This window comes from Tachypleus tridentatus, chromosome 12, assembly GCF_004210375.1.
Source record: "Tachypleus tridentatus isolate NWPU-2018 chromosome 12, ASM421037v1, whole genome shotgun sequence".
NCBI classification, from domain to species: Eukaryota; Metazoa; Arthropoda; class Merostomata; order Xiphosura; family Limulidae; genus Tachypleus; species Tachypleus tridentatus.
The window spans coordinates 60349400-60363020 of NC_134836.1; the positions used below are offsets into that span (position 1 = coordinate 60349400).

The 13621-nt window shown below is 34.7% G+C and overlaps 1 protein-coding gene across 2 annotated transcripts in view; it reads right to left on the bottom strand.

The window, feature by feature from the left end:
- Positions 1-13621, bottom strand: part of LOC143233385 (hemicentin-2-like) — a 165252-nt gene that overhangs the window by 29650 nt on the left and 121981 nt on the right. For both annotated transcript variants that reach the window (XM_076469577.1, XM_076469576.1), the window contains exon 4: positions 4648-4965. In XM_076469577.1, coding sequence (XP_076325692.1) covers positions 4648-4965 — 318 coding nt within the window. The remainder of the gene's footprint in view (positions 1-4647; positions 4966-13621) is intronic.

Sequence of the window (13621 nt, forward strand, 5' to 3'; positions counted from 1 at the left end):
GAACACTTTCAAGATACTTTATCACAATCTTGGCAGCTTGACAACGTGAATCGTCTTGCATAAAACAAAATCCAGTTTGATTGAACGATGCGAAACGTTGTCCAAGCTCGTTTTGTGTCACATCAATATATTGTCAAGAAGTGAATATATCGCTCGAAGTCAAACTAAGATCTATACATTCATTCATATTAATGACTTCCCACTCCATAATTGTGTTGCTAAGAAGAAAGTCCAGTTAAACAGTGTCGCATGGATCACTTCTAACTCTCCAAACACAATACGTCCAATCATTGGTAAATACATGAAAGTTTGAAGCATTTATGTAGAATAAAAACTCCTAATGGCTTTGCTTTCAGTTTTGACTGTCACAATAATATACCAGAAAGCGATGTGCAGAGCTGTGTAATCTTATATTCTTGACTTTGAGTTCAACTCGTGAAGTCTCTGTTTCACCATGTGGTCTGTATTACTCATTTAATTTTATGTCCTAAAGTCCGTGATGAGTTTAGGGTTAGCGAACTGTTAGTTATTAATGGCTATGTTTTCCACATATTAATCTTTATGATTTATATATGTGATCTTACATAACCCCTCTTAGGCTGTTTGTTGTTTGTTTCATACTGACCTGGACACAACAGGACGAGCTCCCAGTAGTTTTGATTGTCAGAACTTTCGCCAAAGCCTTTGTCGTCAACTAATAAACAAACATTTGTTTATAACTTACAAAAGTAAGTATCATACCCAGAACCTTGAGCCTGGTAATTCTTGAGCTTTATGACTACACGAACTGAAATTCCTTATTCTAACCGTAGGTATAAATGGTGCTTAAAAACTGGCCTATTTTGAGAAAATTGGATCTCAGACTCTCTGAAGCAATGGTTTACCATTCTGTGGCTATAAAAGAACTTTTGACGATTCACATGGATTTAGATCTACAAAATCGATATTTGAACAGCGTTCACAAACTTATACCAAAGTTATACGTGGTTTAAAGAAAGAGTTACAGTCATGAAATGTATGGGCAGAATTTTCTTTGAGATGAATAGTAAAGGAATGTACGGTCATACTTGACGAAGCTATAAATTCTTAAGTACCTACAAAACGAACACAACTTACTGTTGACCTGCCAGCGATCCATCATTTCAAAAAATCATACAAGGGATGTCAGAAAAAGTTTTATATAGGTTGTTGTAATTTACAACTATGTTTTAGTACCTTCTACATTCGACTAACCGATAAATGTGTTAAGACGACTGCACGATATCAAACGAATTTGCTGACATCATCCTATCGAAAGGAAACATTGTACTTTTACAGACTGGATAAATAAGACGCTTCATCACAACAAAGTATCCAACTATACTTTCAAATCATTCTGTTATTTGATCCAAAAGACAAGCATGTAAAAAGCAAGTTCATGTTATGCTATTTGTAGGTAGGTGCCTTCCACTAACGTCTGCACCTTTAAATGTGCCATAAGAAGTAACTGAACATGCACTTTTGATGGATTTTCAAAGACATTTAAAGAGGAGGACAACATTGCACCAAAGCCTCTTACTGTGAAAACTGATTTAGAGAACATGAGCATCTCACGTAATACTATATATATAATATAAGAAGAGAGTTGTAAGGCCTAGGCATACATATGTTATTAATACAGTATCTTTTACTTTGGACACCCATCTTAATGTTTATATGTGTATTAATCATCGATTATACACCTTCTTATATGTCTTTGTGAATATTTGCAAACTCCTGTGGTTCCTGTCTGCAACCTGTTTGTTTAAACTATACCCAAACATGCTAAAATACTCATCATGAGTTCATTGGCTTAGTGCTTATATCTTACGTATACGTTAGCAATACTGCATGACGTGTTTCTATATTTACGATTATTTTAGCTATTACATATATATAAGGAAAGATCCAATGCTTGTGCAAATATAATAAAATATCGTTTTTCTGTTTACGTTCATATCGAGTTTGGTAAAATGTGTATGGCTGAGGCTCAAGAATATTGTATTCGATGTTCCTTCAGAGCAAAGAAATACGTGGGGTGACTCGGAGTACAAGTAAGAAATCTGACTTTCTAATCCAGTAAATATAGCCAGAGTTCAGCATATAATTACCCATTTTCTCACCCTACTTTAGCTATTACAGAGTTTCAAATCATTAAATAATTGCACCGACAATAAAACTACCGAAAATGTAATTTGTAAAAAGTCTCTTCTAAGTAAAAATGTATTCCTTAATATGTAGTTTATAGAAGTGTTTATATACTAGTTGAGGTATTCGATAAACAACAAAAACAGATAGAAAGTCAGTCTTACTCTTCAACCCAGGATGTCTTCGTCGTTTGACAGAGATCGAAGGAGTAACACAGGGAACGAAAAGTATCCTTGAAATGTTACAGAAGGAGATACTTTACGAATGCTGAACCACATGGAGTTTTAAGACTATATGTTAAGTTGACTAAGATACGTCAAAATGTATAAGTGTGAAAGATGAACACACATACGGCACTTTGATATCGTATATATTATGATTAGAGGTAAGAACTGTGCAATTACAACACATAAACTAATACTGAAAACCCTCTTGTGTATATACTGCGTGTTCTTGGATAATTAGATGAAAATAAATAAAAACATTATAAAGTGCCCTTTCTTCTCCATTTAGAACTTCATACAGATTACACTATGTAACAAAATTTTGTTCCTGGAGAGTATGTGTTATTTCTTAATTGCTTATGCTGTAAAAGTACAAAAAAATGGCCATTATTCCTTTCAAACTTTGCTTTTGTAATCTGGATAATGAAATTTAGAAATTAACCTATTTTCTATGTAAAAACGGGCAAATTTACACATTTTTATTCACATAAGGTCTACGAGGGCTGTTCAAAAAATACGCGGACTGACGTCATAAAACAAAATGTACTTTTTTTAGAAGTTACAGGTCTGGGACCCCTTCAAAGTACTCTCCTCCCCAACGTACACACTTATGCCAACGGTGTTTCCACTTGTTGAAACAGTCCTGGTGCGCTTCTTTTGTAATGTCCTCCAGCTCCTTCGTTGCATTTGCCTTAATCTCGAGAATCGTCTCAAATCTTCTTCCTTTCAAGGGTCTTTTGAGTTTGGGGAACAAGAAAAAATCGCAAGGAACAAGGTCAGGTGAGTAGGGGGGGGTGAAGAACAGTGATCGAGTGTTTGGCCAAAAACTCACGAGTTCTGAGGGCTGAATTTCGCAGCAACGCGGTGCATCTTCAATTTTTCGGTCAAAATCTCGTAACAAGATCCAACTGGTATCCCACACTCTTCAGCAAGCTCCCTGACAGTCAGACGTCGATTTCCCGCACCAGGGTGTTGATTTTGTCGACGTGTGGGTCGTCAGTTAACGTGGAAGGACCTCCAGGACGCTCATCATCTTCAATGGACTGTCGACCATCCTTAAAATGTTCATGCCACTTGAAACATGCCGTACGCTTCATAGCAACATCACCGTAAGCCGTCTTAAGCATAGCAAAAGTTTCAGTCGCAGATTTTCCAAGTTTAACACAAAATTTCACAGCAAGTCGTTGCTTCTTCAGGTCATTCATTCTGAAATCCGCCAAACGAAAAAATCGCACTTCACTTAAAACCGCGTAGCTAATACACAAATGAAGATATCTGCAATCGGGAAATGGCGTCGTAATCAGCTGATCTGTGCGAACCTAGCGACATCAAGCGGATTCCCCTGGAACCAACTGGAGCCGCGCAATTCAAACAGTCCGCGTATTTTTTGAACAGACCTCGTAAATAAAACAACATATGAATCAAGATTTACATGTATTTATACTAAAGTTATACAAAAATTTTACAAGTGAGTAGTTTTTCGAGATTTGTGACTGTAATGTAAATCATCTTCTTGTATCAGCCCAAAAATATAGTCTCTCATCATTTTTTCGTTATTTTCTACCAGGTCACAAAATCAAAGTTTGAAGAAAAAAAATAGGTCTTTTCCATTTACTTTAGGCATAAGCAACTGGGAAATAACACTTTCTACCCAGGAACAAGAAAAATTAAAAATTTTGTTACATAGTGTCATCATAAAAATCCAGCTGTTTTTATACCATAAAGTGTAAATAGCTAACTAAACAATGAATGAAGCGTGAAGTTTACAACGCTTCAAGGTATTCCAAATGTGAAAAGTTTACAACGCTTCAAGGTATTCCAAATGTGAAAAGTTTACAACGCTTCAAGGTATTCCAAGTGTGAAAAGTTTACAACGCTTCAAGGTATTCCAAATGTGAAAAGTTTACAACGCTTCAAGGTATTCCAAGTGTGAAATGTTTACAACGCTTCAAGGTATTTCAAATGTGAAATGTTTACAAAGCTTCAAGGTATTCCAAATGTGAAAAGTTTACAACGCTTCAAAGTATTCCAAATGTGAACGTGAATTATGTTCGGAAACAATAAATATAACGTACAAGTGCCTGAGTGCCATACCTTGCATCATGATAATCTATGAAATAGTGCAGTATCATAACTCATATTCATTCTATTCATCTACAGAAGGGAATATTTTGGTTTACTCTTCAGTACAAGTAAAACAGACTCCATTATTATACTTCGAAATGCTGGAGAAACAGTAATTTGATGGACTACTTACAGAGAACTTCTAAAGTAGTAACTTGGAAAAGAGGTGTTTCTAGCCGTTTTTGGATGACACTGTTTGTTCCTTTACAGAAGAAATCTCCATGGTGATCGTGTCTTGATGCAATAAAAACCAGTGTGTTAGTTGTACGATAGGTCCCGTCGCTCATCAAGTCCTTGCTGTCTATTGGTTGAGGTCGAACAACTTCTGAACGGTTGTACCAGGTAATATTCGCAGCTGGTCGAGCGCCCTCTACTGTACAAGTTAACGATACCATCTCTCCTTCTACAACCGGTACTGATCGGCCACGAATTGTCAGGGCCAGCGGACGCACTATCAAAATATATATATTTGTATTAGTAATATGTGAAAAGAATCGTTCTGTATAATGACAAAATTATACTTGTGATAATATATACAAGACAATATGCTGTCAATAGTCTTTGTGATAATACAAGATAGTATACTGTCAATAGGCTTTGTGATAATACAAGATAGTGTATTGTAAATAGGCTTTGTGATAATACAAGATAGTATACTGTCAATAGGCTTCGTGATAATACAAGATAGTGTATTGTCAATAGGCTTTTTATAGATTTAACTTTTTAACTCTGTGTGTGTGTGTTTGTGTTGTTCTTATAGCAAAGCCACAACGGCCTATCTGCAGAGCTCACCGAGAGGAATCAAACCCCTGATTTTTAGCCAGTACAGCGGGGGGCCTTTTTAACTCTCATCATGGAAGTATTTCCTCTGAAATGCCAGAACTTATATCTTTTTCACCTGATTTTCTTTGTCAATGTTATGTGCATGTGTGTGAAGCCTCATAACCTGAGACTCAGTTGTTCAATTTACTTTTGATTTTATGCATTTTCATACACATAAGCAATATTTAAATTGGTGTCTTTAGTTACTGGCGGTGTGGAATGAATGTTTTGATTATAGTATTAGTAGAAATGTAAACTGTTAAATTAAATACATTGGTTCAAGATTCCCTTGGTTCAACACCTGATGCTGAATGCATGTAAATAATTAGTTCGTATTGGATATAATTTGTTTCCAAAGTTAAGCCAACATATCCATTTCATGTTTCAACAAACGATCGATAAAACAAATGTTTTTCCAGTTAACTAAGTAATTTAAAATAATAGAGTAAAAATATCTACTGAAAAGGCCAGATATTGTTTAGCTTGTATATAAACTCTCTTGGTTTCATAAACAAAATCAATAAATCGATAATTACAGTTTTCAGTCAACTAGATTTCTGTGAAATTAACCTGTTATTCTAACTAGTATTATTATCATGATTTTCATAAATGTCATTTATAACATGTCCAACATTCACAGATACTTTTTGATATTATTTTCGATATTGAAAGAGGCAAAACCAACTTAAAGTATTAAAAAACATAATTATACCTCTTTTATGAAATACTCTATTAAAATATGTAATTATTTTAAACCTCAAACTATTTCCTCAGGAAATAATTTAAATTTACATTCTCATCCACGTGCTATGCCTAAATCTTATATCTGATGAATCAATAGCATAATACAAATAGACGAATAATACATATAAAAATACAGATTTTTAACAACCCCACAGGTCGTGTTTGGATAGCTGCGGTGGACAAAGTACAGATAGACTTATGTATTGGTTTGTTTTTGACAAACACATATATAAAACTTAACGCTATCAATCGACGTTAGAATTATGTTATTAGTTCACAATTTACACGTCAGAGGGCCTAGCATGACCTGGTGGTTAGACGCTTAATTCGCAATCTTAGGGATTCGGGTTCGAGTTCCTGTTCCACCAAACGTACTCGCTCTTTCAGCCTTGAAGGCGTTATGATGTCACAATCAGTTAATCTATTTGGTCCTAAAAGAGTATTCCAAGAGTTGGCGGTGGGTAGTGATGAGTAGTTTCCTTCGGATGAGTCTCTGATTTATTATGTTACGTACATTACGTATTATTATTTCAATTTTAAGTTGAAGTTAGTAGTTACTTAAATGTTAATATGTATTAAATTTATGTTATTTGCCCAACGGTTAGCATGCTAGAGTCTGGAGCTGGAGGTTTATGGTTTAAGTCTCATTGATAGCAAAAAACAAAGCGCTCTCCACACTTTGGAGCCGTAAATGCATTACAAGATTGAAAATCAAGTCCCACTATTAAAGTGTAGTGTGTCTAGTGACAATGCTAGTTATGAACTCCCTCTCCTCTTGTCAATTAAAGGCTTATGTGGTAAGTATACATACATACTGTGTGTCGTTATTGGACTTAAGATTCTTCTACAGTAGGTGTCTGTGATTTGTTGGCGATAAAATCAAAAATTAAACGAAGAGCACTCATTTCACTTGTTTCTAAAACAATACATAAATTCGGAAATAGTTAAGTGAATGTACAACAAATTATTTACAGTGTAAATGATCATGGGTGTGTCGTAAACACTATACTGCTCTCTCCTTATTGTCAGGAGTCCACTTAGGCCTATTCAATTGCTTTAGAATTGTTTACAACCCGAACGATTTTTCTCTATTGAAATTGCTAAACTATCCGACCATAGTTCACTACGTCGAGTCACCACGGTTGTATCCTATACTTCTAAAATCATTGTTTACGTACTTAGGCCTACTTCCTATAAACGTCTGCTTTTCGCACGTAGGCCTACTTCCAAATAATTGTCTACATTTAGTCAAAGTCCACGCAGGCAGGTTCAATTACTTTAATACAGTTATTGACGAAATAACTTATCTCTTTCAACACCGTTATTCTAGCTCTAATATATATATCAATCCTTAGGCCTATATTAATAGTTACTTAGATCTAATATATATATCAATCCTTAGGCCTATATTAATAGTTACTTAGAACTAATATATATATCAATCCTTAGGCCTTAATAGTTACTTAGATCTTCCTCTATTACGACTATTAACTTTTCTTTGGCCGAACTCTTGGTAACTTTGTTTCTCGTCTTCTCTGTCTTTGTCTTTCTGCTGTTTTCGGCTCATCTAACACTATTTATATGTTTATTAGTTAATCGTCTGCTAACTGTTCCTTGACATCAATAAATTTAACACGACGTTCTATAATTTTGACGTCAATGAGTTATAAACACAACGTACGACTTTAACCGAGTTACGTAAGAAAACTTTTCATAACATTTATTTTAAGATAATAGCTTCTAACTCTCTTGTTATGAACAAAACTAAACAATTATAAAATATTCATCACAAAAGAAATTAAACAATAGACACTACTATAAACACAGAATATTCTCTTAATGCAAAGAAAAAAGCACATTTACAAAAACACCAACGACAGTACGTCATGTACAAAAGTATATATTCCGTCTATATTTGAATGCTTACAATAAAAAATATTCGAATAACTATTTCTCCAGATCATTTTAAAATTATATAAGAAAGGTTTCTTTGGTTTTTGCGCAAAGATAAACGAGGACTATCAGCGCTAGCCATCCCTAGTTTAGCAGTGTAAGACTCAAGGGAAGGCAATTAGTCAACACTACTCACCGCCAACTCTCATGCTACTCTTTTACCAGAGTGGGATTGACCGCAGAATTATCATGCCCCAACCGCTGAATGGGCGAGCATGTTTGATGTGCCAGGGAATCGAACCCGCGAATTACGAGTCGAACGCCTTAACCACCTGGCATGCCCAGCCATACAAAAAAGAAGAAATATTTATTTTGTTTTCCACGTGATGAAATGAACGGCACTTTAGTTTTATAAAGAAATGAAAACAACACATGTGTTAAATCTTCTTGTGATATATTAGATGTAGTTTATGTCAACTGTGCGTTAATAAAACTGATAAAACTGAATGATGTGATATATCTATACAGGTCATGTGAAAAACAATGATATGTGTTACATGTTACACTCATGGTCTCCACTTAAGACTAATAATGAAGATATATAATCACAAAATAATATTTTCCTAATCTCAGACTCATGGTACTTACTATACAGATATAGTTAACCAGTTTAGAACATAACTGATACTTGAAACCGACGGTACTTGGTGAAACTCCATAATTACAAAATTGGGACAAAGAACAAACAAATACAACTGTACGTTTCATTCATACGTATTAACGTATTTGTAAAACATACATTAATCTTTGTTCTTTTATTATCATTCCTGTAAGTTTATAACATGTTAAAGTTATCGAATGTCTTAGTTCATATACACAATAACAAAATATCATTAAAATATATTAAACAATACTTGTAACTAAAAATAAGAAGATAATTATCCTTATACATTACAAGTAGGGCTAAACTGTACTAGTAAGCCTAAAGAATTGTTTGTTTGTTTTGAATTTCGTGCAAAGCTATTCGAGGGCTATCTGTGCTAGTCATCCCAAATTTAGCAGTGCAAGACTAGAGGGAAGACAGCTAATCATCACCCACCACCAACTCTTCAGCTACTCTTTTACCAACTAAAAGTGGGATTCACCGTCACATTATAACGTCCACACGGCTGAAATGGCGAGCATATTTGGTGTGACAGGAATTTAAAGCCGCGACCCTAGTCGAGCGCCTTAACCACCTGGCCATACAGGGCATTACGAAACGTAGGACAGAACTTTTATTAATCGTAAATCGAAAACAAGTCTGTAGCTCTTACAGTGCGTTGAAATGAAAACAAAACAAAACAACGTGAAGTGTATAATAAACATATGTGCATATAATAAAACATTTATGCACTTTCTCTTTATTAAAGAACAAAACATAAGCTCATATAAATAAATTACTAGAAAGGTATCTGTAATACGAATGAGAATTTTCTTGAACATTTTATGTTCATATATTTCTTTTATCTTCTCATCATTGAATTAATATAAAAGTATCGCATTTTCAAAATTTACTGGTGATTTGGGTTAGGGGTTTCAGTGCAAACATTTTGGCTTTCAGACATCTGGTAAAGTTAATTACATCATAAACTCTCTTTTAGTTACCTTAATCAATGATTACAATTTTCTATGGTTCAACATATTTGAAACAAGAATAAATACTTGAGACTTATTCCCAAATGAGAAAATAACTCAGAGAATCAGATAAAATAAAACTTACTGTATGCTTCAAATTAATTCAACACATCAAAGAAAAATATGTGGACAACAAATCAACGCAACACATTTGTTGAGATTGTCAGTCTCAACACAATAAACAACACCTCAATTGCTATTTACATTAGGCACTTAAACGAGAAATACTGAGTTCAATTTCAGCTAACTCTAGAACAAAGACCAGCTAAAGGTATTATGATAATCATAACAACTGTAAGTATTTGTTTATGTGAAGTTAAACACAAAGCTTTATAGTAAGCTATTTGTGCTCTGTCCATCACGGGTATCAAAACGTGGTTTCTGTTGTTTAAAGCCACAGAGATACCGCTGTGTCGCTGGGGACAGCTGTAATTCGATCAAATGTTAAATAGTTAGAGGTTAAGATTTTAACCATAATTAAATATGTTTTATATAATAATAATAATAACAGTGTATAATGCACATATTCGGTTATAAAAATATTTAATGCACAGATGATTAACCACACTTTATAGAAACGATGTGTTCATTTTACCCCAGTGGTGTGTTAAGTTGAGTTACCAAAACGATATGTTCATTTTAACCCAGTGGTGTGTTAAGTTGAGTTACCAAAACGATATGTTCATTTTAACCCAGTGGTGTGTTAAGTTGAGGTATTAAACCCATATGTTCATTTTAACCCAGTGGTGTGTTAAGTTGAGGTATTAAACCCATATGTTCATTTTAACCTAGTTGTGTGTTAAGTTGAGGTATTAAACCCATATGTTCATTTTAACCTAGTTGTGTGTTAAGTTGAGGTATCAAACCCATATGTTCATTTTAACTCAGTGGTGTGTTAAGTTTAGGTACAAAGCATTTGTAGGACTTACATATTTATTTGGTCGATAATTCCTGACTATTGAAAGGTACAATGTCGCCACAAATAATTTCAAGGCTTAAGAAATACATATATTAGCGAACCTGTGGATCATAGGGCCACATTAACAGGGCAACTGTAATGCAAGTTTAATGACTGAACTACTTATCTTGCACTTTTTCAATTTAATGATAATTGCCTCTGTAATGTGAATCAACTTTCTTTAATCAGGTTATGAACGGTAATTAGTAGGCCTACTCATTCACATGGTCTAAAGCAAATCAGTGCCAACTTGAGATCCGCTTTCGAGGAGTCCTCATAAAAATGTTTTCGCAAAATTCGTTAAGTTCCAGAGAAGTTGGGTGAAATTTGCTCTTCTGCATAATCCTCGAGGCCAACATGATTTGTGTGGTACTATTTAAAGAACCCGTGGGTCGAAACGATTCTATAATATCTTCATGATGACGAGAAACCCAGTTGAAGTAAAACATGTGTGCTAAAGATGACTGGTATGGGTATTAAAACTTTAATTAAAACATAGAACAACGTTTCAATCTCCTTAGGACATTATTTAGGTTAATTTAGTTTAATTAATTAAAGTGTTAATACCCATACCAGTCGATTCTACATCTTGCTGAATGGCCCAATGATGCTACACATGATGAAAAACTTTGTAAAATGAACGTCAACTGTCTGTTGTAGATACACAAGTGAAGAAGACAACGTTTTGAAACTCTTCCGCCTCTCGTCTTCAAGTCAGTCAGTGTATATGTAGGTGTTGTCGGTCTTTTATAATATCCTGGTAGATTGTGGAGAGCTTGTTATGATTACTTGGATTACCACTGTTTCTGATTGGTGGAGAGACTTCCTGTAGATTCAACCAATGGCAGCCATAGGCTACTCACATCTGCTACACATTACGGAAATAATATATGTAAAGTTTGGGTTTACACACTAAAATGTCCTCCATACCTTGGTAAACCAGTTAACACTCTTCTTAAAAAAGAGGAAATTTTATATTTTCATAGGACTTCAATCCAATCAAACATGTCCTGACTGCTGTTAGGAGATGCGTCACACTCTTCGACACTAATTATGTCCTAAAACAGCTCTTTCAGATAAACTATAAATCAATTATTTGATTTGGAACATGCAGTATCGGTCTTGCTACTAGCGGTGGTCATATCTGATACTGTTGTAAAACCATATTAACGAAATATTCCTTTACAAGTGTTGCTTGAATGACCAATCTCTTGTATCTCTGATTGCTTGAGAAGTTACATTGCTCAGTTATCTGTCATAGCCATAATATTATAAAATCCAATTATCAGTTACTGCTTAGCTGCACTGCCAGTATAAAAAATAACCTCTGTTAAAAATTCGCTGAATTTATGTTCTAAATATCTGTACAGTAAAATTCATATCGTAATATTAACCAACCTAAATTTCGTTAAAAAAATCAGAAGAAGCCAGTTTGTAATAAAAATATGCAAAAAAAGGACAATCTCTCGAAAAATGCGTTTGGGTGAGTTGCTTTCGTATGTTTGTATTGAATAGATTTCTCGAGCATACGTGCTTTCCTAACATCACAAACACATGGTTTGTACGCCCTTCTTTCTTTATGGTCTGGAGGTGTAAAAACAAAGAATATTTTTACGCGTTTCTCAGAAGCGTACATGTTTTAGCCCGAGAACATCGATCAGACTTTTACCCGTTAAGTCCAGGGAAGTCCTTCAATCAAAAATATATCCGATTAAGATACTTCCTTATGATGTCGTTTGTGTATTGGAACACATTAGTCTCTCTTCAATTCGAGAATTCAATCGTAGTTTTCGATTCTTAAAAAGCTCGTGTTGACTTGTTTTTTCACTTATATTTTTACAATTTGCAAATTCGCTAAAGTTAAACATTTCTTAAAATAATTAAGTTAATTTGTGTTAAAAAACAAACTATAAGTCGAAATGTTTGTTACCTGAACAATCAAAATAATAAAATAGCAGAAAGGAAAGTCTATTTAACATCCCACCTCGGCCACACAACGCAAACATCTAAACATTTGTTTATTTTTTTTGAATTTCGTACAACGCTGCTCGAGGGCTATCTGTGCTAGCCGTCCCTAATTTAGCAGTGCAAGACTAGAGGGAAGGCAGCTAGTCATCACCACCCACCGCCAACTCTTGGGCTACTCTTTTACCAACGAATAGTGGGATTGCCCGTTACAATATAACGCCCCCACGGCTTAAAGGGCGAGCATGTTTGGTGCGACCAGGATTCGAACCCGCGACCCTCGGATTATGAGTCGAACGCCTTAACATCTAGAAATACAGTCGCCCATTTTAATCCAATTAAATGTGGTTGCAAATAATCACTGTCTAGTTGTTTTTTTTATTTGTTGAGGCCCGGCATGGCCAGGTGGGTTACGGAATTCGACTAGTAATCTGAGGGTCGCGCATTTGAATCCCCATCACATCAAACATGCTCGCCCTTTCAGCCGTGAGGGTGTTATAATATTACGATCAATCCCACTATTCCTTTGTAACAGAGAAACCCAAGAATTTGGCGGTAGGTGGTAATAATTAGCTGCCTTTCCTTTAATCGTACACTGCTAAATTAGGAACGGCTAGCGCAGATAGCCCTCGAGTAGCTTTGCGCGAAATTCAAAAAACAAATTTATTTATACGATCTTTTAATTTTTGATGAAAATATTTCTTTTCTTACAGCAAAGCCACATCGGGCTATCTTCTAAGTCCATCGATGGGAATCGAACCCCTCATTTTAACGTTGTAAATTCGTAGATTTTCCGCTGTACTAGCGAGAGTTTTAATGAAAATAAAATGTGTTTTTAATACAAATAATAGTTATAAGGATCTGGTAGGTTTTCGTCAAAGTGATATACGTGTGCACAGGTTTCAATCAATTACACAACAACTGATGTAATGGATCTAACAAACGTAGCAGTTATTAACCTTCATTTTCAAATAAGGTCTTCCAATTATAAATTATAACTGTAATTATAAATGTAATTACTGATAAGTGAATCTACAGTTTTTACTTC